Source organism: Oryx dammah, unplaced genomic scaffold, assembly GCF_014754425.2.
Source record: "Oryx dammah isolate SB20612 unplaced genomic scaffold, SCBI_Odam_1.1 HiC_scaffold_2, whole genome shotgun sequence".
Lineage (NCBI taxonomy): Eukaryota > Metazoa > Chordata > Mammalia > Artiodactyla > Bovidae > Oryx > Oryx dammah.
In genome coordinates, this window is record NW_024070186.1 from 92,059,947 (window position 1) to 92,085,253 (window position 25,307).

Below are 25,307 nucleotides of genomic sequence, written 5' to 3' on the forward strand. Positions count from 1 at the left end.
GGAAAAAGCTTTCCTTTCTTAGTAAATTTCAATTAGCTAATGATAATTTTGTAATCTTACAGTTTTTTTCTTGTCTAAACACAAACCTTAGTTTAGAAGATAATATAAGGATAAAAAGAGTTTTTAGAAAATATTCTATTGTAAATTAATTTTGAAAGAGATGTTATTACCAGACCACCTGACCTGCCTCTTGAGAAACCTGTATGCAGGTCAGGAAGCAACAGTTAGAACTGGACATGGAACAACAGACTGGTTCCAAATAGGAAAAGGAGGACGTCAAGGCTGTATATTGTCTCCCTACTTATTTAACTTATATGCAGAGTACACCATGAGAAACACTGGGCTGGAAGAAGCACAAGCTAGAATCAAGATTGCCGGGAGAAATATTAATAACCTCAGATATGCAGATGACACCACCCTTATGGCAGAAAGTGAAGAGGGGCTAAAGAGCCTCTTGATGAAAGTGAAAGAGGAGAGTGAAAAAGTTGGCTTAAAGCTCAACATTCAGAAAATGAAGATCATGGCATTTGGTCCTATCACTTCATGGCAAATAGATGGGGAAACAGTGGAAACAGTGTCAGACTTTATTATTTGTGGGGCTCCAAAATCACTGCAGATGGTGATTGCAGCCATGAAATTAAAAGACGCTTACTCCTTCGAAGAAAATTTATGACCAACCTAGATAGCATGTTGAAAAGCAGAGACATTACTTTGCCAGCAAAGGTCCACCTAGTCAAGGCTATGGTTTTTCCAGTTGTCATGTATGGATGTGAGAGTTGGACTGTGAAGAAAGCTGAGTGCCAACAAATTGATGCTTTTGAACTGTGGTGTTGGAGAAGACTCTTGAGAGTCCCTTGGACTGCAAGGAGATCCAACCAGTCCATTCTGAAGGAGATCAACCTTGGGATTTCTTTGGAAGGAATGATGCTAAAGCTGAAACTCCGGTACTTTGACTCATTGGAAAAGACCCTGATGCTGGGAGGGATTGGGAGCAGGAGGAGAAGGGGACGACAGAGGATGAGATGGCTGGATGGCATCACCGACTTGATGGATGTAAGTTTGAGTGAACTCCAGGAGATGGTGATGGACAGGGAGGCCTGGCGTGCTGCGATTCATGGGGTCGCAAAGAGTCGGACACGACTGAGCGACTTAACTGAACTGAAGTTTCATTTTATGTTCTTTATTATAAGCTGCTTTAAATCCTTTATTAAAGTAGGTATTGATTTTACAATTCACTGCGGTATAGCAGGGATGGGCAAACTATGGCTCAGGGACCAAATCTGGCCTGCCAATTTTTGTATAGAAAGCTTATTTTTGGAACACAGCAATGTTCATTTGTTACCCTTTCTGTCCTAAAATGGCAGAGTTGAGTAGTTGCAACAGAGACCATCTTCCCTGCAAAGTCTAAAAAGTTACTAACTGGCTCTTGACCAAAAGTCTCATGTTCCCTGCTGTACCAGTCTTCCTCCCACCTTCTCTCCCATCATCCAATTCATGCCTTCTCATTTTGTCTTCCTGATTTTTCATTTAAAAAGTGAATAATACCTTTACCTAGTTAATGTTAGCATTTTGGGGGGGCGCTGCACGAGGTCTTGGTTACGACATGTGGAATCTTTCATTGTGGCATGTGAACCTCTTAGTTTTGGCATGTGGGATCTAGTTCCCTCAGCAGGAATTGAACTCAGGCCCCCTGCATTGGGAGTATGGAGTCTTAGCCACAGGACTACCAGGAAAGACCCTGGGTTAGCATTTTTAAATTGCCGCTAAACTGTGTACTACTTTTCTGTTGATCAGTGATCCTCAAGGCAAACAAAACAAAAATATAAAAATGTTGCCCCAGTCATAGTTTTCCTCAGATAAGGTAAAACTCTTTCAGGTTTGTATGATCAGGTGTGTTTTTTAGCTCAGAAAAACTTTTATTATAAGAATTCTGAGAAAAAAAAAAAAAGAGAATTCTAGTTGCTTGTAGGATTGGTCATTCAGGGCTAACCTCTGTTCTTATTAATCCTTGCTTCAGTTGTCTAAGGGGCCATTTCTTTTTGCATCCTATTAAAAACACCAAACAGATAGTCTGAAGCTTTTCTTATTTTCATAGTAAGATATTTTCTAAGATAGGCTTTTATTCTGTGTTCACATAACATACACTTTCTTTTATAAGCTCTTTATATGAGTCCCATGTTGATTTTTTTGCTGATGCTTTGGGTTTTTTATTGTTTTTTCTATTTTCTTCTTCTTTTTTTAAATATTTATCCATCCATTCGGCTTTACTTGTGGCACATTGGCTCTTTACTTGTGGCATGTGGGATCTAGTTCCCTGACCAGGGATCAAACCCCAGGCCTCCTGCACTGGGCATGCAGAGTCTTAGTCACTGGAGCACCAGGGAAGTCCCTGTTTTTCCTGTTTTCTGATCTTTAAATGAGGAGAGATCCATCCAACCCCGACTCTTATCAGCACATGGGATGGGCAGATAGCTCTCCAGCAGCACCCTCTCCATGGGTGTTTCATGAATATACTTCTCAGAGCTAACGCTCAGTGGTGACTTGACGTGACATTGCATGGATATGCTAGGGCTTATTTTTCTGTTTTTCTGGAGCCAGATGTTTGGATTTCCAGTTCTGAGCCGGCATAAACAGTACTGCTGCGGCAGTCTTGTCACACCTGTTGGTGCACACACTCTGCATTTACTGGACAGTGAAATGCTGGGCCATGGGGATTGCGTATTTTCAACCTTAACAGATAATGCCAATACACTCTGAACAGCAAACCAAAACCACTTAAGAAATATTCAGTAACATTTTTTTTTTTACTGATTTATATTTGACTCAACAAGCCGGTATATCTTTGTAGTGAACAAAATGTTGAAATGAGACATGAGAAAATTTTCGCTTTAAGTAGAGCATCTAGGAAACACCAGAGAGAATAAAGCTCCTTCATTTGATTGTTATTACTGAAAACCACTTTAAATCGTTGGGAGTTTAAAGAAAAGAAATCTGTTTCCTCATGCATCACACACTGACAAGCCCTAAGAGCTGCACATCTCGGAAGAAGGGCAGACAACTGGAATTCTCTACGACGGTGATTTGTACAGCTTCTCTTTAAAAAGACCATAGTCTGTAAAAAAACACATACACACACACAAATGTTTATGATTTTGTCATCTTTCTAGAAATAACCATTAGAAGATCCACACATCCGAAAAATTACTGTGATACAACTACAGAGTCTAGACATAGCTCAGTTCTGCTGTTTTTGGGCCCCATGGTCCAAACATTTCCTAACTCACAGGGTCTCAGTTTCTAAATTCTAGCACTTAAAAACACTTTATATTCACTGGGTTATAACTGAAAAATTAATACATACACATTGTAAAAAAAAAAAAATTGCGACTACAAAAGGACAGAAATGTGGGGAAGGTAAGCCGCTTTCCCTTCAGTCTGACCTCCAGTCCTCAGTTCACATGCCTAGCAAGAGTTGCTTACCAAGATCTCGTTGATCTTTCCAGGATTATTCTGTGTATATGCAGGCATAAGACATCTGTGTACATGTTTGTATATACACATAGATATTTCTAACTTTTAACTACAGAATACGACACATAAAGGAAAGTATAAAAAAATCAATGTGCAACTTAATAAATGTGTACTACTAATCTCTGTAGATATCACCCAGGTCAAGAAATCCCATAAGCTCCCACTTAGTCCCAATCACAACCCTCTCCTTACCCTCTAAAAATAATCACTATTCTGCAATACAGTAGTTTAGTGCTGATTTTGACCTTGATATAGTCTCATACTGTAGATTTTTCTTAATTTGGCTTTTTTCAATACTTATTATATTTTTGAGATTCATCCATGTGTTTACATTTAGTTCTTCATTCTTTTTATCTGCTGTAGAATAGCAATTAACAGACTTTTTCTTCAAAGGGCCTGATGGTAAATATTTTAGACTTTATGGGCCAAAATACAAAAGTGCGCATACTATGTAGGTACTAAAATAACAAGAAAGAAAACAAATTCATTGATAAAACTCAAAAGATAGTAATAATAACTGACTGCAGGTTTTGGGGTTTTTTTTTGCAATACAAGTCTCCTGAAGAAAAGAATGAAACTCTTATTTAGGGAACATCATTTTGATTAATTGGGGTTCACATATTAAAACTGACTGCAGATGGTCATCTGTTAATGGTGATAGGCAATGAGACTTTCCCCTATTTCAGTTTTGAAAATGCTTTTTTAGACAAATATATGGTATCACTTATATGTGGAATCTAATAAACAGTACAAATGAACTTATTTACAAAACAGAAACAGACTCACAGACATAGGAAAGAAACTTAACCAAAGAGGAAAGGGGCAAAGGATGGATAAATTAGGAATGTGTGATTAATAGATACACACGACCATGTATAAATAAACAACAAGGATTTACTGTATAGCCAGGGAACTATATTCAGTAGCTTGCAATAACATATAATGGAGAACAATTTTAGAACCAAATCTTTTTGCTGTATACCTGAAACCAACACAATGTGTAAATCAATTTCAGAAAAGTCTTTCACAGATAAGTGCTGGCAGTACTGATCTCAATCCCTAAACATATGCTTTTTTAAGAGAAATACTGTTTATTTTTGACTGTGCTGGGTCTTCACTGCCATGCGGGCTCTTCCCTAGTTTCAGAGAGCAAGGGCTGCTCTACTTTCGGTGTGCGGGTTTCTCATCGCCATGGCTTCTCTTGTTGCGGAGAACAGACTCTAGAGCGTGCGGGCTTAAATAGTTGTGCCATGTGAGCTCAGTAGTTTTGGCTCCCAGACTCTAGAGCACAGGCTCAATAACTGGGTATGGGCTTTATCTTCCTGGATCAGAGATTGAACCCGTGTCTCCTACATCAGCAGGCAGATTCCTTATCACTGAGCCACCAGGGAAGCCCCAAGCATATACTTTTAATTGTGCATATTTATTGCCTGGAAGGCACCTACAGAATTCCAATCACTTCTTCTCTTGATATTTAATGCCTTTTAGCACATCATTACAATTTAGATTAATCACTTCCAATTGAAGGTTAGGTGGACATGCTTCCATTGCACACTTCAATAACTTTGAATATGGAAATTTTCTTTGCACTTGTTTCAAGGTCTAAAAAGTGTTCCTGGAATTATAGTTTAAGTTCAGAAAATACATTCACTGCAAATACGCATGGGAATGGAGACCTTATTTTTTTAGCTTTGGCAGCAGGGGAAGTATATAAAGTAGCTTACTGTTATTTGTGATTCAGACACTGTTAGTTGCCACTGAAATGACTTTACCATAGTATAAATTCTGCATATAAGCTCTGTGTTACTTTGTAATTTTAGGTTGGAGTCATTAAAAAAATATTACCAAGTCTGCAGCAAAAGCTGATTCCAAAGTCCTTCAGTATTCCATGATAGTGGTTGAGGGTCGCTTTCTTACTTAGAAAAATCTCAATCTTGTTTTGAGTTCACAAAAATCACACTACAATGTTACTATTGCTAAGCCATTGAACATCAGAGTCATAGGGCAATTTAAGATATTCCGCTATTTCTGACAAAGAAAAAATCATGGAACATGGATTCAACAACGATTAAATCTTCAAGACTGAGTGAGGATCACATTAACACAGCTAGGTAAATAACACGATAGATTCAAACATTTTTCCACTAGTAAAAGAGTTGTCTACCAAAACCCTAAAGCTCCGGGGGAAAATCGGCCTTACATTTGGGGCTCCTCTAGATTCCAATCCATACCCCCCAGCCCCCACCACAGACTCTAAAAGCCTTGCTGGTTTCTGTTTCCCCTAGTAAAGTCTTGTGCCTAGATGTTACCAATGCCCCGAGGGGGGAAAAATGGCCAGTGATCATAGATCACTTAGGAAGAACTCTTTCCTGTCTATCCTTTAGTTCATTGAGTCCCCTTTATTTCCACAGCTCTTCCCTGTTTAAAAATGACACTTACAATATATCAATTATTTTTTCTAATTGTTGCAGCTACCTGCTATATCCTTTCCAGCATCAGAAGATGTCTATTTTCTGTTTTAATTTCTGTTAATTTAATTTCCTTCTTTTTACTTTTTTTGCATCTAATTTCTTTTTCTAACTTCTAAAAAAGGATACTTAATCTTATTTTCATCTTTTCTGTTCTAATAAATGCCTCTAAGCCTACAAATTTCCTTCTAAGCATCACATCAGCAGCATTTCACAAATTGGATGCATTTTTGTCATTTTTCAGCTCAAAATATTTTCTAGTTTCTGTTATGATACTTCAAACATTTGCATGTAATTTCCAAACATATTACAATGATCTTGTCATTGATTTCTAGTTTCATTGCTTTTTTTTTTTTTAAATCAGAGGACACACGGGGATGATTTCAACTCTTTGAAATGGTTGATACTTGTTTTATGACACAGCATATAATCAATTTTTGCAAATGTTCTATGTGTGCCTAAAATAATATGCATCCTGGAGTTGTTGGGTATATTGTTCTAAAATGCCCATTTAAGTTTCTTAACTATGTATCTCAAATCTTCCATTTTTAAATGTTTTCTTCCCTTTGCTCAGTATATCAGTCCTTGATACAGATTAACATTTCCCAGAATCATGTTGTTGTTCAGTCGTTCAGTCATGTCTGACTCTTTGTGACCCAGTGCACTGTAGCACACCAAGCTTTCTTGTCCCTCACCATCTCCTGGAGCCTGCTCAAACTCATGTCCATTGAGTCGGTGATACCATTGAATCATCTCGTCCCGTTGTCCCCTTCTCCTCCCACCTTCAATCTTTCCCAGCATCAGGGTCTTTTCCAATGAGTCAGCTCTTTGCATCAGGTGGCCTAAGTATTGGAGCTTCAACTTGACCATCAGTCCTTCCAATGAATATTCAGGGTTGATATATTTTAGGATTGACTGGTTTGATCTCCTTGCAGTCCAAGGGACTCTCAGGAGTCTTCTCCAACACCACACTTAAAAGCATTAATTCTTTGGCACACAGCCTTCTTTATGGTCCAACTCTCACATCCATACATGACTACTGGAAAAACCATAGCTTTGACTAGACGGACCTTTGTTGGCAAAGTGATGTCTCTGCTTTTTAATATACTTTCTAGGTTCTCCACATCCTCTCTAACATTTTTGTTTTAGGTCTTCATAGAACCATTCAGCTTCAGCTTCTTCAGCATTAGTGGTTGGGGCATACTTGGATTACTGTGATACTGAATGGTTTGCCCTGGAAATGAACAGAGATAATTCTGTTGTTTTTTCCGATTACACCCAAGTATTGCATTTTGGACTCTTTTGTTGACTATGAGGGCTACTCCATTTCTTTCAAGGGATTCTTGCCCACAGTAGTAGATGTAATGGTCATTTGAATTAAATCCTCACAGTCCCGTCCATTTTAGTTCACTGATTCCTAAAATGCCGATGTTTACTTTTGCCATCTCTTGTTTGATCACTTCCAATTTACCTTGATTCATGGACCTGACATTCTGGGTTCCTACGCAGTATTGTTCTTTACAGCATCGGACTTCACTTTCACCACCAGGCACACCCACAACTGGGCACTGTTTCTGCTTTGGCTCAGCCTCTTCATTCCTTCTGGAGCTATTTCTCAGCTCTTCTCCAATAGCATATGGGGCACCTACAGACCTGGGGAGCTCATCTTTCAGTGTCCTATCTTTTTGCCTTTTCATACTGTTCATGGGGTTCTCAAGGCAAAAATGCTGAAATGGTTTGCCATTCCCTTCTCCACTGGACCACATTTTGTCAGAACTCTCCACCATGGCCCATCCGTCTTGGGTGGCCCTACACAGCATAGCTTAATAGTTTAATTGAGTTAGACAAGGCTGTGGTCCATGTGATTAGTTTGGTTAGTTTTCTGTGATTGTGGTTTTCATTCTGTCTGCCCTCTGATGGATGAGGATAAGAGGCTTATAGAAGCTTCCTGATGGGAGGGTCTGGCTCTAGGGAAAATTGGGTCTTGCTCTAGTGGGCAAGGCCATGCTCAGTAAACCTTTAATCCAGTTTTCTGCTATGGGTGGGACTGTGTTCCCTCCCTGTAGTTTCAGTTCAGTTGCTCAGTCCTGTCGCACTCTTTGCGACCCCATGAATCACAACACACCAGGCCTCCCTATCCATCACCAACTCCTGGAGTTTACTCAAACTCATGTCCATTGAGTTGGTGATGCCATCCAACCATCTCATCCTCTGTCATCCCCTTCTCCTCCTGTTCCCCAATCCCTCCCAGCAACCTGTAATTTGGCTTCCTCCAAAAAAGCCATGTTACTAGATATATTAAAATTGTGAATCACTTTGCTTTCCCAGTGAATTAAACCTGAAGTGTCCCTCTTTGGCTCTAATAAGTGCTTTCTGGCTTAAAACCTTGTTATTAATATAGTTACATCAGCTTTCTTGTGGATGATGTTTTCATGGTATCTTTTACTCTTTTTGTAACCATTCTATTTAGACTTTATATATGTCTCATAAAATTTTAGGTAGACAATTGAGCTTTTTTTAATTCAGTCAGACAAATTCTGATTTTGAGCATTTAGTCCATCGACATTTAGTGTAATTAATGACAAATCAGTGATAAACACCTATCATTTTATTCAGTGCTTTCTATTGGTTCTGTTTCCTTTTTCCTCTCCTTTCTGCCCTCCTTTTGTATTCAGTGTTTTTTGTTTATTCCATTTTCTTCTATTGGTTTAAATGTCACACATGCTTTCAGTATCCTTTAGGAGTTACCCTAAAGGATACAAAATGTTTCCTTGAGTTATCAGTCATAATATTAGATGATACTTTTATCCTCCTAGACAAAGCAAGTGCCTTAGGACAATTTAATCCATCTATGCCCTTTCTAGGAGAAGGCAATGGCACCCCACTCCAGTACTCTTGCCTGGAAAATCCCATGGATGGAGGAGCCTGGTAGGCTGCAGTCCATGGGGTCGCTACTAGTCAGACACGACTGAGCGACTTCACTTTCATGCATTGGCAAAGGAAATGGCAACCCACTCCAGTGTTCTTGCCTGGAGAATCCCAGGGACGGGGGAGCCTGGTGGGCTGACGTCCATGGGGTCACACAGAGTCGGACATGACTGAAGCGACTTAGCAGCAGCAGCATGCCCTTTCTAACTTACATACTGCTCTTGTTGTATAGCTGAGTTGCTGCCATTGTTGCTGTTTCTTCGTCTTGTTGTTATATGCAGTCAATACGTATTTATCCATATGTTAATCCTTCATTTATCTTCAGCCTTCCAATTTTCCTTCTGCTTAAAGAACATCTCATAGTGACAAATTTTCTGTTTCATTTATATGAAAATGTCTTTTTACTGTCATTCTCAAAGAGTATTTTTGCAAGGTATAGAATTCTACTTTATTAATACTATTTAAGCACACTGAATATATCATTCCATTATTTTCTGTTTTTGTTTCTGGTGAGAAGTTAACTGTCAGCATAATTTTTACTCTTCTGAAGGTAATTCATCTTTTCTTTCTTAACATTTAAGATATCTTTTCAGTAGTCATTTAAAAATGTATATAGATATAGATTTCTTTTTGTCTACTCAGGGTTGAGAAGACTTCTAAACATTGACTTTTATCAGTTTCAGAAAATTCATATTTTATATAATTTCCCAACACATATCTTCTGTTAGAAGTCAACGTTCTTGAATTAGTCCATGCCTACTACTATTTTGTCCCTTCCTAAGGATTAAGTTACCCTACTCTATCCTCTTCTGTCGTTTCCAACTCTTTGGCTCTCTGATTCTTTCTACATAAATTATTCTGATCTTCTACTTTGCTAATTTTCCTTCAGCTTTATATATCCTGCTCTTTGAGTTTCCCATGTTGACTGCTATATTTTTAAATTTTAGAATTTCTACTTTCTTCAAAATCTGCTATATCTTGTTTTTTTAAGTCATTTCTTGTTCTCTTAAAAATTTCAATATTGACTTTCATTTCTTTGAACATATTAAGTGCCTTAGCTCAGGATGCCAGAACAAAATACGTTAGACTAGGTAGCTTAAACAGCAGAAACATATTTTCTTTTTCTTTTCTTTTTAAAATGAGAACCCTTAGTATTTACTCTCTTAAAATTTTTCATATGTAACAAACAGCAATGTTGACTATATTTATCATGTTTATTTCATCCCTGGTACTTCTTTATCTTATAACTGAAAGTTTATACCTTTTGATTGCATTTGTCCAATTTCCCCTTTTCCTCCTAACACCTCTGGTAACCACAAATCTGATCTCTTTTTCTGAGTTTGTTTTTAAAGTATACTTGACCTACAAAATTATGTTAGTTCCAGTTACATAACAAAGTGATTCAATTTTTCTATACATGCCAAAATGATCAGCATGATAAGTCTGGTTATGATCTGTCGCCATGCAAAGATATAACAATTATTGATTACATTCTCCAAACTATATTTCATACCCATGACTCATTTATTTTGCAGCTAGAAGTTTGTACCTCTTATCTCTCTCACCTATTTCTCTCTCCCACCCACCCCTTCCCTTCTGGAAACCATGGCAACCACCTGTTTGTCTCTATAGCTATGACACTGTTTCTGTATGGTTATATTTTCTGTTTCCTTTTGTTTTTTAGGTCTCACATGTAAGTGAAATCAGACAGTATTTGTCTTTCTCTGTCTGATTTATTTCACTTAGCATAATAGTCTCTGGTTCCATCCATGTTGTCACAAATGGCAAAAATTCCTTCTTTCTTATGAGTAGTATTCCACTGTGTATATCTACCACATCTTTATTCATTCATTTACTAATGGGTATTATGTTACTTTTATATCTTAACAATTGTAAATAATGCTGCTATGAAAATAGAGGTACACATACCTTTCCTAATTATTGTTTTCATTTTCTTTGGATAAATACCAGCAATGGAATTGCTGGATCATACAGTGGTCTATTTTTAATTTTTTGAGGAATCTCCATACTGTTTTCCATAGTGGCTGTACCAATTGACATTTTTGCTGACAGTGCACAAGATTCTCTTTTCTCTACAACCTCTCCAACATTTGTTATTTGTGGTCTTTTTTATAACAGCCATTCTGACAAATGTGAGATATGAAATGATATCTCACTGTGGTTTTGATTTGCATTTCTCTGATTATTGATATTGAGGATCTTTTCATGTGCCTGTTGGCCATCTGTGTGTCTTTTCTGGAAAGTCTACTTAGATCCTCTATTATTTTTTTTTGAAGGTATGTGAGTTCTTCATATGTATTGGATATTAACCCCTTATATATATGTAAATATAAATATTTATAAACTTGCAAATGTCTGGCAAATATGTATAAATTTGCAAATGTCTTTGCCCATTCAGTATGTGGCCTTTTCATTTTGATCATTTCTTTAACTGATGAAAAGATTTTTAATTTGATGTGGTCCTATTTATTTTTGCTTTGGTTCCCTTGCACCTCTCTCTCACTCTTTATATGTATATACAATGAAAGTCAGTGTCAAAGAGCATCCTGCTTATGTTTTCTTCTAGAAGTTTTATGGTTTCAGGTCTTATATTTATTTTTGTGCATGGTGTGAGGAAGCAGTCCAGTTTCTTTTCCATGTAGCTGTCTTGTTTCCCCAACACCGTTTATTGAAAAAGCTGCATTTTACCCATTGTATATTCTTGCCTCTTTTGTTGTAGATTAATTGCCCATATAAGTGTAGCTTTAAGGGGTCTCTGTTCTTTTCCATTGATCTATTTGTCTGTTTTTTATGCCAGTACTATACAGTTTTGATTACTGTAGCCCTGTAGTGTAGTTTGAAATTAGGGTGAATTATACCTTCAGCTTTATTCTTCTCAAGATTGTTTTAATTATTAGAAATTTATTTTCTCACAGTTCTGGAGGGTTGAAGTCCAAGATCAGGTGCCAGCCTGATCAGTTTCTGGGGATAATTCTCTTCATGGCTTGTAGATGGCTGCCTTCTTGCTATGTCCCATCTAATTCTATCTCACAGTCCTCATTTCCAAATGACATCATAAAGGAGGTTAGGGCTTCAACATACAAATTTGGGGAGGACACAGTTCACTGTATTGCATTCCACCAAAGCCTCCCAAAATCATGTTCTTCTCACATGCAGGATACATTCGTTCCAACTCAAGAGCCCCCAGAGTCTTAACTCATTCAGGCACCAACTCTAAGGTCTGAAATCCAAATTGTCATCTAAATCAGAAATGGGGGAAGACTCAAAGGTATGATTCTTCCAGAGGCAATATTTCTCTCCAGCTGTGAACCAGATACATTATGCACTTCCAAAATACAATGGTGGGACAGGCATAGGATAGATAGTCCCATTCCAAGAGGGAGAAATCAGAAGGAAGAAAGGAATAATGGGTCCCAAGCAAGTCCAAGGCTTAGCTAGACAAATTCTATTGGATCTTAAAGCTTGAGCTTAATTCCCTTTCCTGCCCTCTAGGTCCACTGGGATGGCAGCATTTCTCCATGGCTCTGGGAGTGGCCCACCCCTCCAGCTCTGGTGTACCCCATCTCCATGGCCACTTTGGAGATCCAGGTAGGGTGCCATAGGCAGTCCTGTCCTTCAGTTCTGGGCAGAGGCCATCTGACCTGTTGAAGCTGAAACACTGGTTGACAAGCTCTGAATCGCCTTCAGCATTAGTTTCTCTCTTCTTAAATAATGGTGCACATTTGCAGCATAATGGCTCTATTGTATAATCCTGTCAAACTGGACAAGTCTGACAGCCTTCCTTCATTTCATAGTGTATCCATTCCTTCACTTCAAACCGGCGGTGTTCCTACTCTTACAATTCCACAGACTCTTTATTAGATAGCTGTCCAGCTATACCTTTAGATTTCTTTTTCAGAATGGACTTTCTCACTTTTTGAAATATGGCTAGGTTGAGAATTTTCCAAATCTACAAATCCTTGTTTTTTTGCTTAACCATTCCTTCTCCAGTTTCTCTCTCTCCTTTCATATTTTACCATAAAAGCAGTCAGAAGGAACCAAGTTGCTCCTTCAACACTTTGCATAGACATCTTCTCAGCTAAATATCCAGTTTCATTGCTTAGAAGTTCTATCTTCCACAAAACACTAGAACACAGTTCAGCCAAGGTCTTTGCCACTTTAAAATATGGATTGCCCTTCCTCCAGTTTCCAGTAACACATTCCACATTTCCATCTAAGAGCTCGCCAGAATTGCCCTTAACATCCATATTCTCAGTATGCACCTCAAAAATCTTCCCATCTCTACACATTATCTAGTTCCAAAGTTGCTTCCACACATTTAGGTATTATTACAGCAGCTTCACTTTTGGTACCAAAATCTGTCTTGGCTCAGACTGCTATAACAAAATACCATGCGCTGGGTGATTTAAGCAACAAAAATGTATTTTCTCACAATTCTGGAGGCTAGAAGTATATAGCAGTAAGCACAGTTATTCTAAAGTCTGTGTCTAATAATTCCAATTTTAGATCCCTTTAGGTTTGTTTCTATTATCTGTACTTTCTGCTACTTGTTCAAGTTGTCATGTACCTGTATATCCTTCATGTACCCGTATATCCTTGTTTGGAAATTATTCATGAAAAATTCTGAAAATAAATTCAGGTCTAGGATGATGCCAACTTTCTCCAAGGAGAATTTAAGTTTTGTTTCTGATAATTTCTTTGAGGCAACAGGAATCAAGGGTCTTTAAATTCATTTTGTGTAACTGAGGGTTCTGGGGATCATTCGGGTGATTAGAAGCTAAACTGTAGTCTATTCAAGGATGGTTACTTCTAATGGACACTGTCTACTACTGGCAGAGCCTTGTGGAGTCCCAGCCTAAACAGAGGACATTCACCAGGGTCTCAACCTTGACTCCAGTTTTTGTCCCTCTGGTCTTATAAAGCTTGTGGAAGCACTGCTCAGCTTTTCAACCACCTATTATGAGAATAATTATTAATCTTATTAAATTTGCATGTAGAAATAGTGACTGCTCTAACATTAAGGCTGATTTACTATTTAAATTTATTTTATATTGGAGTATAATTGCTTAACAATGTTGTGTACATTTCAGGTGTACAGCAAAGTGACTGAGTTATACATACCTGTGTATCTATTCTTTCTCAGGTTCTTTCTCCACGTAGGTTTTTATGAGTACTGAGCAGATTCCCTGTGCTATACAATAGGTCTTTGTTGGTTACCTATTTTAATACAGCAGTGTGTGTGTGTGTGTACATGTCAATCTCAAACTCCCAATTTATCCCTCCCCCACCACCATTTCTCACTGATAAGCATAACTTATTTTTTGATTGAGTTGTTTGAGTTTTTTGATATTGAGCTTTATGAGCTGGTTACAAATTTTGGAAACTTACCCCTTTTTGGTCACAGTGCTTGCAAATATTTTCTCCCTTTCTGTGGGTTGTCTTTTTGTTTATGGTTTCCTTTGCTGTGCAAAAGCCTTTAATTTCCCATTTATCCATTTTTATTTCCATTACTCTTCGAGATGGACTGAAAAAGTTATTGCTGTGATTTATGTCCGAGTATTCTGCCTGTTTTCCTCTGAGTTTTATAGTATCTGACCTTACATTTAGGTCTTTAGTGTATTCTGAATTTACTTTTGTGTGTAGAGTTAAAGAATACTCTAATTTCATTTTTTACATGTAGCTGTCCAGTTCAGTAAGTACCACTTAATGAAGAGACTGCTTTTTCTCCATTGTATATTCTTGCCTCCTTTGCTGTAGATTAACTGACCACAGGTGCAGGTTTATTTCTGGGCTTTTTATCTAGGTCCATTGATCTATATTTCCTTTTTTTTTTTTTACCAGTACCATACTTTTCTTTCTCCTGCTACATTTTTTTTCCTCAGGGAAAGGCATTTTATTTTAAATATAGCAATGTATACATGTCAGTCTCAAACTCCTATCTATCCCTCCCAGCCTTCCCCCCTGGTAACCATAATTTTTTTCTCTAAGTCTGTGAGTCTCTTTCTGTTTTGTAGATAAGTTTAGTTGTATCATTTTTAAAAGATTCCATGTGTAAGTGATACCATGATAATCTGTCTGACTTACTTCCCTTGATATGATAATCTCCAGGTCCACCCATGCTGCTGCAAATGGCATTATTTCACTCCTTTTTATGGCTGAGTAATATTCCACTGTATACATGCACCACATCTTTATCCATTCATCTGTTGATGGACATTTAGGTTGGTTCCATGCCTTGATTACTGTAAACAGTGCTTTAATGAACATTGGTGAGTGTATCCTTTTGAACCATGGTTTTCTCTGGATGTATGCCCAGGAGTGGAATTGCTGGATCACAGAGTAGTTCTATGTTTGGTTTTTTAAGGAACTTCCATACTGTTTTCCATAGTGGCTGCACCAACTGACATTCCTACCAACAGTGTAAGAAGGTTCCCTTTTCGTCATACCCTCTCCCGCATTTACTATTTGTAGGCTCCTTGATGGTGGCCATTGTGATTAGTGTGAGGTGATGATCTCATTGCAGCTTTGATTTGCATTTTTCTAATAATTAGTAATGAGCATCTTTTCATGTGCCTCTTGGCCATTGGCCATCTATATCTCTTCTTTGGAGAAATGTCTATTTAGGCCTTCTTCCCCCCCCTTTTTTTTTTGATTGGGTTGTTTGTGCTTTTGATACTGAGCTGCGTGAACTGTTTGCAAAAGCTTTTAATTAGGTTTCTTTGTTTATTTTTATTTTCATTACTGTAGGTGGTGGGTCAAAAAAGATCTTGTTGCAATTTATGCCAAAGAGTATTCTTTGTTTCCTCTAAGAGTTTTATAGTGTCTGGCTTTACATTTAGAGCTTTAATCTCTTTTGAGTTTATTTTTGTGTATGGTGTTGAGTGTTCTAATTTCATCCTTTTACATGTAGCATGTCTGCTGATGGGTAGGGCTTTGTTCCTGACCTGTTGGCTGTTTGGCCCAAGGCACTCACACTGAAACTTACAGACTGTGGGGTGGGACCAGGTCTCAGTGAGAAAATGGCAGCCTCGAGGAGGGTCCCACCAATGAGCACTCCCCAGAACTACTGCTGCCCGTGTTCTTGTCCCCACACTGAGCCACGGTTGCTCCTCGCCTCTGCAGGAGACTTCCAGTACCAGCAGAGAAGTCTGGCCCAGTCTCTTAGAGGTTACCGCTTTCCCCTTGGGCCACTTGAGACCCTGAGTGCACCCTCCACACACAGAGTTTCTGTTTCCCCCAGTCCTGTGGAATTTCTCTGATCAAATCTTGCTGGCCTTCGAAGCTAGGTTTTCGGGGGCTCCTCCTCCCACTGCCAGACCCCAAGGTAGGGAGCCTGACATGGAGCTTGGATCTTTCACTCATGTAAGAGAGCTTCTACGGCAAAATTATTTTCCAGTTACTGGGTCACCCACCTGGTATGTATGGGATTTGATTGTATTGCGCCCCTCCAGTCGTCTCATCGTGGCTTCTTCTTTGTCTTTGGATGCAGGGTATCTTTTTTGATAGGTTCCAACGTTTTTCTGCTGATGGATTTTCAGCAGTTAGTTGTGATTTTGATGTTTCCATAAGAAGAGGTAAGCTCATGTCCTTCTACTCCACCATCCTGTCTCAGTGGTATGTCTCGGCTCACTGTTATAATTTATATTATTGCCTTAAGTCAGCCCTCATCACCTCTCTGGAGAATTCTATGGACTGTATAGTCCATGGACTCGCAAAGAGTTGGACACGACTGAGCGACTTTCCCTTTCACCATCTCCTATCTTCCACCAGAAAGCTGGGTCTTTATACATTCACAGGATGCTGTGATATGCTGCCCAGATCATTGTTTCAAGACCAAAGCACTCAGTCCTTCATCCATCTGGAGCACTGGCTGGCAATGCCTTACAGCTGAGTTCTTCCCAGTGCATGCTCAGATTCTTTCACTCACTCTCAAACATCAACTGGACAGGGAGAGATCCAAGGGACCCAGTGGAGGAATTGCACTTCTAGGGCTGATTTTTAACACAATAATAAGTTAGGCAAAATGCTTTGATTCTTGAATTTATACTATATAGCTATTATATAGATGTTACATTACATGTAAATATATGGCTTATATTTTCAGTGATTTCAGAGGTTATTTCATTATTAATGAATTTCCTTAAGGAAATCTCAATGAAAGTATAAGATTGTACAGTTAGTGGTAGGTTGCCAACACCCAAACCTCCTCGATGCGAGGTTCAGATTGCTCCCTAAGCCTTAGTGCCTTCCCTAACCAGATAGCACAGCCTCAAGGGTAAAACAGCAAACAGTGTGCCTCTTACCATGGGAGGCTTAAGGGGAAAGTTACAGGTAAAGGTTCACTCTGTACCCCTTCTCATGAAAATTTTACTCTCAAATTTTAGAGGGTAGCTCTGTTCTCCAGTAATCTGATAAGGTGGTATCTGTGTCAACTACGTCACTAAGCAACACTGGACTTCCCAGGTAGTGCTAAAGAATCTGCCTGCCAATGCAGGAGACATTGGAGATGTGGGTTCGATCCCTGGGTCAGGAAGATCCCCTGGAGGAGGAAATGGCAGCCCACTCCAGCATTCTTGCTTGGAAAATTCCATGGACAGAGAAACCTGGCGGGCTATGGTCCATGGGGCCTCAAAGAGTTGGACACCACTGAGTGACTGAACACATGTAAGCAACATTACTAAAGGTAAAAATGACCCGATTAGTAACTAGCATCTGACTGGGAGGGATTTTAAATAAACTATTAATACCTAACAGGAAACTGTAACTTTGAGGTTTCCTGAGTGTGCTGACTTTTGTAACTGGGCAGATCCATTGGGGGGACCCTGGAAACTATGCCAATGGAATTATGAGAGAGACTGGTCCCAGGGCATGTAAACCAAGTCAGCTTCTGTACCCACCCAATGCGAAGCTCTTTTCCTTGCACCTGAGCTTTGTAACCTGGGGACTAAAGGATTCTGATACACGGTCCTCTGTGTGGATTCAGCAAGAGCTCCCGCAGGAAGAGAGACCCCCGATGCTGTGCTGTTGGAAGCTGTGGGGCCTTATGGCTTTCTGAGGAGATTGATACTCAAATCATACCAAACATGGCCTGTGTTCATCTTGTGAGTATGAATGTTAGGTGAACCTAAGACCCAGCCTTGTGGCTACTGTAGAGGGTATCAGGGCTCAAATTGGGCAGGCTGTGCCTCACGCCATGCTGAGCAGCCAGCTCAGTGCGACAGGGGTACCTCATCTAATTCCATGAGAACAAGGTTTTTGTTTTAAATAACACAAACATGTTTTGTAGCTTTATTTGTGATAGAGTATAGTCATTTGCTAACAAAACCTACAAAAATAATTTTGAGTCCTGTTTTTTGGTCAAAACAGTCTAACTGCTGTCATATCAACTAACAGTTTCAATAGCAGATTCCATAACCAAGATGAAATGCACCAATATTTTCCCTGCTGTATTCCCGCATTCAGTCTGGGCTGCCACAGACACAAAGCACAAGGGTACTTTTTTCTTGACTTTGTAGTGGAAACCTTAGCAGACAGTAACTGCTTCAGGCCTGTCAAACAGATGCATGAAATGCACCAATTTAAATGGGAGTGCTTCATTTTCCACAGAGCTCAGTGATGCTGCTTGTCCTCCTGCTCCCTTCCAAAGGAAAAATCAAACTCACCTTAGGTATTTTGCTCATTTTCAGTTTCTCCCTCAAGTAGCTCAGTGTCTGACGTCTGCCCTTGCTCAACAAAATGCGTCTTGAGCATGTCTTCTGTGTGCCTGTGGATGATCTGATGGGCTGCCAGGATATGCTTCCGCTGCGAGTTCCTCACTGTGCCGAAGGGACAGGAGATGTGTTACTCTGGACGTCAGAACAGATCATTCCCAAAGGTTTTCAAAAGAGTAGAGACAGAGATGATAACTTTGCAAGCCACATATTCTCTTGCTTAAAGCTGACTGGATTAAAGAAAATTTTCTACAGTTTTGGAAGGACACATTCCAAAGGTAATTCAACCTAAATCTCAATATTGCTGCTCACTCTCTGTTCAGTCTAGTCATGCTCCTCCCCCCTAGGTTGGCCTTCACTCCACGGCTGAGTGGCTTCCCTCACCTGGAATACCTGTACTCCAGATCCTGCCCTTCTGCAAAGCCCAGCCCAAGACCAGCTCCTCCAGGAAGTCTTTGACTGAGGCAGCTCACATTTATCATGATCACACTTGAGTCTGTGCCAGTCTATTCAGTGTTCAAGTGCTTCAGGGGAGTTACATTTTGTATTTCACCTAGATTATAAATGACCTAAAGGTAAAGATCTTGTCTCATGCTTCTCTTTGTGCTTTAGTCCCTAATATGAAGGGTACTTGTTGACTGATGAATTTGAGTTCATGGCTTTAGCAGTTGTTCCTAGTGTTACATTCTAAGAATATTTATTATCAAGGCTTAGTACATTAAGCATCCCATTTCCCTTTTGAAAAGTGGTAACTGTGATGATGATGGTGGTAGCAGTTAGCATTTGTCCTTACTTCGTGCCAGGTATGGTTTTAAATAGCTGGCATATAATTATTCATTTAAGCTATTCACAACCCTAAAAGAGTATTATTACTATCCCCATTTTCGGATGAGGCAGCTGAGACACAGAGATTAGGTGATTTGCCTAAAGTCATACAGCTAGTAAAGCACAATAAGAAGTACCATGGCTTCTATGCTGTTCAGATGTCAGCTAGTTTATATAGTGTAAATCACATAGAAACTTAGAACACTTCACAGTAGTATGGTTGAAAGAATGGGGACTTTGGAGCCACATAGACCATGGTGCAATCTGCAAATTGTGTAACATCTCTAAGCACTAATTTCCTTAACTAAAGTATGAGAACACATCTATAGATGTTTTAAGAAATTTAGATAAGGTATTTCTATAAATGCTTAATACATTTTCTGGAACTTGGTATGCACTTAAACCTTAGTTGTTACTATTATTTTCATCTATATACAGGTCTTCAAGGTCATTCTCATCTATCAAATTTTAGAAAAATAAGAGTGGTAGATTAGGAAGACTCTAAGCTCAACTCCTCTCATGGGCACAGCAAAATTACAGCTATTTACAGAGAAACTATGGATGAGAAAGGCCAGAACCTACCAGAAAAGACCTCTACAACTAAAGATAATATAGAACAAACCATAATAGATGGGTAGGATGGGCAGAGTTGTGCTATAGTCAAGAGCCGTACCCCTAGTAGGCAACCCTCAAACAGGAAAACCTACTACAACTGCAGAGATTCACCCAAAGAGTGAGGAGTCTGAGCCCCACATTGGGCTCCATAGCACAGGGGTCTTGCACTGGTAAGACAGTACTGGAACATTTGGCTTTGAAGACCAGCAGGGCTTGCTTTCAGCAGACCCTATGAGCTGTGAGAAATAGACTCCACTCTTAAAGGACACACATAAGATCTTATACACTGTGCAATCTAGGGCAGAAGAAATAATCTGACAGGACCATGTGTCTGGCCCACCTGTTAATCTTGGAGAGTCTCCTGGGGTGGTAGAAGGCAACTGGACCTCACCCTGGGGATAAAGACACTGGCAGTAACCACTTGGGGCAGCTTGCCCTACCACATGAATACTAGTGCTGGTGAGCACTATTTTGTAATCCTCCCTGTAGCTTATTCACCTTGGGACCTAGGCTATACCCATCAGCCTATAGGCACCAGTAATGGAATACCTCAGGCCAAGCAAGTAGGTGGGCAGGGACTCAGCACTACCTACCAATGGACAGGTTGCATTAGAACACCCTAAGCCCACAGCCACCCATGTACATAGTTGTGTCCACCAGAGGGCCCAGGACCTGGCCCTACACACCAGGACACAGGTAATATAGAACTGGGACCCCCCAGGGCCTACTACAGCAAGACACCTTGGATCCTGGCTCAACCCACCAGTAGGCTGGCACCAGTCCTGGACCCGCTGGGTCCCAGCCACACCAACCAGCAGGACAACACCAGCTCTGAGACACTTTGGGCCCCCCAGACAGCCTCCCCAGAATGTAGCCCTCATTCACCAGACACAGAATGAATAAATAAGGTCTTACTGTAAAGCATAGGGAATTATACTTACTATCATGTGATAAGCCATAGCAGAAAAGAATGTAAAAAGAGGATGTATATATATATGTATAACTGAATCACTTTGCTGTCCAGCAGAAATTAACACAACACTGTAAATCAACTATATTTCAATAAAAAAGGTAGAATAGCAACAAAAAAGGGAACTCTACAGAAGAATGGATGAACAGAGTGAGCAGTAAATGTTTTTAACCAAGAGTTAGAAAACAAAGAACTAAACAGATGGAAATACAGTAACTGAAATGAAAAATACACTAGAAGGAATCAACAGTAGATTAAGTAATACCGAGGAACAGATCAGTAAGCTGTAAGAGAGTAGTGGTAATCACTCAAGCTAAACAGAAAAAAATAAAAAGAAATAAGGACAGTATAAAAGACCTCTGGAACAACATCACACACACTAACATTTATCTTACAGGAGTCCCAGAAAGAGAAGACAGAGAAAGTGGCAGAGAACACATTTGAAGACATAATAGCTGAAGACTTCCCTAACCTGTGAAATGAATGAAACATGCAAGTTAAGGAAGCACAGAGAGAGCCCCAAACAGGATCAACCCAAAGAGGACCACATCAAAACACACTGTAATTAAAACTGCAAAAATCAAAGACAAAGAGATATTACTAAAAGCAGCAAGGGAAAAGAAACAAGTTATGTACTAGGGAACTCCCATAAGGCTATCAAGCTGACTTTGTAGCAGAAACTCTGCAGGTCAGAAAAGAGTAGCAAGATACAGTTAAGGTGATGAAAGGCAAAATCTACAACCAAGAATATTCTACCTGGCAAGGCTTTCATTTGGATTTGACAGATCAAAAGTTTTCAGATAGGCAAAAGCTAAAAGAGTTCAGTACCACCAAAGCAGCTTTACAAGAAAGGTTAAAGGGACTTCTCTAAGTGAAAAAGAAAAGATCAAACTAGAAACATGAAAATTATGGGGGGGGGGAACTCATTGGTAAAGGTAAACATATAGTTAAGGTAGTAAATCAACCATGTAGAAAGCTGGTAGGAAGGCTAAAAGAGAAAAGTACTAAAATCACCTATTGCCACAATAAGCAGCTAAGGGATACACAAAGCAATTAGACACAAAATATGAGAAAAACAGTAATTATGAAGGGAGCACAATAAAAATTCAGACTTGTTAAAATGCATTTGAAATTAAGAGATAAAGCACTTAATTATATATAGACAGAGTTGTCTACATCTATGTATAAACCTAATGGTACCCAAAACCCAAAAATCTACGATACACACAGAGAAAGAAATCCAAATAACACTACGAATAATCATTAAAAGGGAAGAGAAGGTAAGAATAAACAAAAGAATAAACAAAATAAATAAAACAACTCCAAAACAATGAACAAAATGGTAATACCTACCTATCAACGGGGGTGTGTGTGTGTGTGTGTGTGTGTGTGTTGCTCAGTTGCATCCGACTCTTTGTGACCCCATGGACTGTAGCTCACCAGGCTCCTCTGTCTCTGGAATTCTCCAGTCAAGAATATTGGAGTGGGTTGCCATTCCCTTCTCCAGGGGATCTTCCTTACCTATCAATAATTACTTTAAATGTAAATGAACTAAATGCTCCAATCAAAAGACACAGTGACAATGTACACACAAAAGGACCATATATATGCTGCCTATAAGAGACTCACTTGGGACTTCCCTGATAGTGCACTGGATAAGAATCTGTCTGCCAGTGCAGGGGACTCGGGGTCGATCCCTGGTCTGGGAAGATTTCATATGCCTCGGAGAAACTAAGCCTGTGCACACAGCTACTATGCACACAGCTACTGGGCCTGCATGCTGCAACTCCTGAAGCCCGCTTGCCTAGAGCCTATGCTCCACCAGGAGAAGCCATCACAACGAGGGACCTGAGCACTGCAACAGAACAGTGCCGCCTTGTTGCAACTCAGAGGTTAAAGCGTCTGCCTCTAATATGGGAGACCTGGGTTCGACCCCTGGGTTGGGAAGATGCCCTGGAGAAGGAAATGGCAACCCACTCCAGTATTCTTGCCTGGAGAATCCCATGAACAGAGGAGCCTGGTGGGCTACAGTCCATGGGGTCGCAAAGAGTCGGACACGACTGAGAGACTTAACTAACTTGTCGCAACCAGAGAAAAGCCCACACAAAGCAATGAAGACCCAGTGCAGTCAAAAATAAATTAAAAAAAAAGATTCACTTGACATCAGAGGATAGAAAAAGGTGTTATATGCAGAAAGAAATCAAGAGAAAAGCAGGGGTAAAATACTTATATCAGACAAAACAAATATCAAAACAAAGGTTGTTACAAGAGCCAAAGAAGGACATTATATAATAATCAAGGGAAGAAATAATTATAGATGTACCCAACACAGGAGCACTTCAATTCATAAGGCAAATATTAACAGACATAAAGACAGAAGTCAACAGTAACACACAATACTAGGGTGTGTATGTGTGTGTGTAAGAATTTATTTTACAGCAAGACCTAGGATATGGGTCTCTCTGTCACAGGCAATGAAAAATGAAATTATTCAGAAATTTCTCTGCAGTGAAATACAAACAGCTTTCCTGCAAGAATAGTCTTCTCTTCATCTAGAAATGTCCATATTTATAGAAAACCCCAAACATTTTAATCTTTGTTTGACTCCATCCAGGTTTCCAATACTAGGCACTCTAACACCCCACTTACATCAATGAACAGGTCATCCACATATATAATCAATAAGGAAACACTGGCCTCAAATGACACACCAGACCAGAAGAACTTACTAGATATGTATATACAGAACATGTAATCCAAAAGCAGAAGAATATACATTCCTTCCAAGTGCACAAGGAACATTCCCCAGAATAAATTACACGCTAGGCCACAAGATGCCTATTGTCAAATTCAGACTTAAATTGAAGAAAGTAGGGAAAACCACTAGACCATTAAGGTATGACCTAAATCAAATCCCATATGACTATACAGTGGAAGTGAGAAATAGATTCAAGGGATCAGAACTAACAGAGTGCCTGAAGAACTGTGGATGGAGATTCGTGACATTGTACAGGAGACAGGGTAATTAAGACCATGCTCAAGAAAAAGAAATGCAAAAAAGCAAAATGGTTGTCTGAGGAGGCCTTACAAATAGCTGAGAAAAGAAGAGAAACTAAAGGCAAAGGAGAAAAGGAAAGATATATCCATTTGAATGCAGAGTCCCAAAAGAATAGCAAGGAGAGATAAGAAAGCCTTCTTCAGTGATCAGTGCAAAGAAATAGAGGAAAACAATAGAATGGGAAAGACTAGAGATCTCTTCAAGAAAAGTTGATATACCAAGGAAACATTTAAGGCAAAGATGGGCACAATAAAGGACAGAAACGGTATGGACCTAACTGAAGCAGAAGATACTAAGAAGTGGTGGCAAGAATACACAGAAGAACTGTACAAAAACATCTTCATGACCCAGATAATCATGATGGTGTGATCACTCACCTAGAGCCAGACATCCTGCAATGCAAAGTCAGGTGGGCCTTAGGAAGCATCACTATGAACAAAGTTAGTGGAGGTGATGGAATTCCAGTTGAGCTATTTCAAATCCTAAAAGATGATGCTGTGAAAGTGCTGCACTCAATATGCCAGCAAATTTGGAAAACTCAGCAGTGGCCACAGGACTGTAAAAGGTCAGTTTTCATTCCAATCCCAAAGAAAGGCAATGCCAAAGAATGCTCAAACTACCACACAATTGCACTCATCTCACACGCTAGCAAAGTCATGCTCAAAATTCTCCAAGCCAGGCTTCAACAGTACGTGAACCATGAACTCCCTGATGTACAAGCTGGTTTTAGAAAAGGCAGAGGAACCAGAGATCAAATTGCTAACATCTGCTGGATCATGGAAAAAGCAAGAGAGTTCCAGAAAAAACATCTATTTCTGCTTTATTGCCTATGCCAAAGCCTTTGACTGTGTGGATCACAATAAACTGTGGAAAATTCCTCAAAAGATGGGAATACCAGACCACCTGGCCTGGCTCTTGAGAAATCTGTATTCAGGTCAGGAAGCAACAGTTAGAACTGGACATGGAACAACAGATTGTTTCCAAATCAGGAAAGGAGTACATCAAGGCTGTATATTGTCACCCTGCTTATTTAACTTATATGCAGAGTACATCATGAGAAACACTGGGCTGGATGAAGCACAAGCTGGAATCAAGATTGCCAGGAGAAATATCAATAACCTCATATATGCAGATGACACCACCCTTATGGCAGAAAGCAAAGAAGAACAAAAGAGCCTCCT

At 39.5% G+C, this 25,307-nt stretch overlaps 1 protein-coding gene across 2 annotated transcripts in view; it reads right to left on the reverse strand.

Annotated features, from left to right (window-relative positions):
• Positions 1-2,783: 2,783 nt before the first annotated feature.
• CFAP91 (cilia and flagella associated protein 91) overlaps positions 2,784-25,307 on the reverse strand; it is an 84,835-nt gene continuing 62,311 nt past the window's right edge. Inside the window, exons 16-17 of one of the 2 annotated variants that reach the window (XM_040250982.1) lie at positions 18,611-18,763; positions 2,784-3,112 (exon numbers count right to left, since the gene is read on the reverse strand). In XM_040250982.1, coding sequence (XP_040106916.1) covers positions 18,612-18,763 — 152 coding nt within the window. In that variant the 3' untranslated portion in view covers positions 2,784-3,112; position 18,611. Of the gene's footprint in view, positions 3,113-18,610; positions 18,794-25,307 lie in introns of those variants that run through there. The other variant, XM_040250974.1, reaches the window with a different exon arrangement.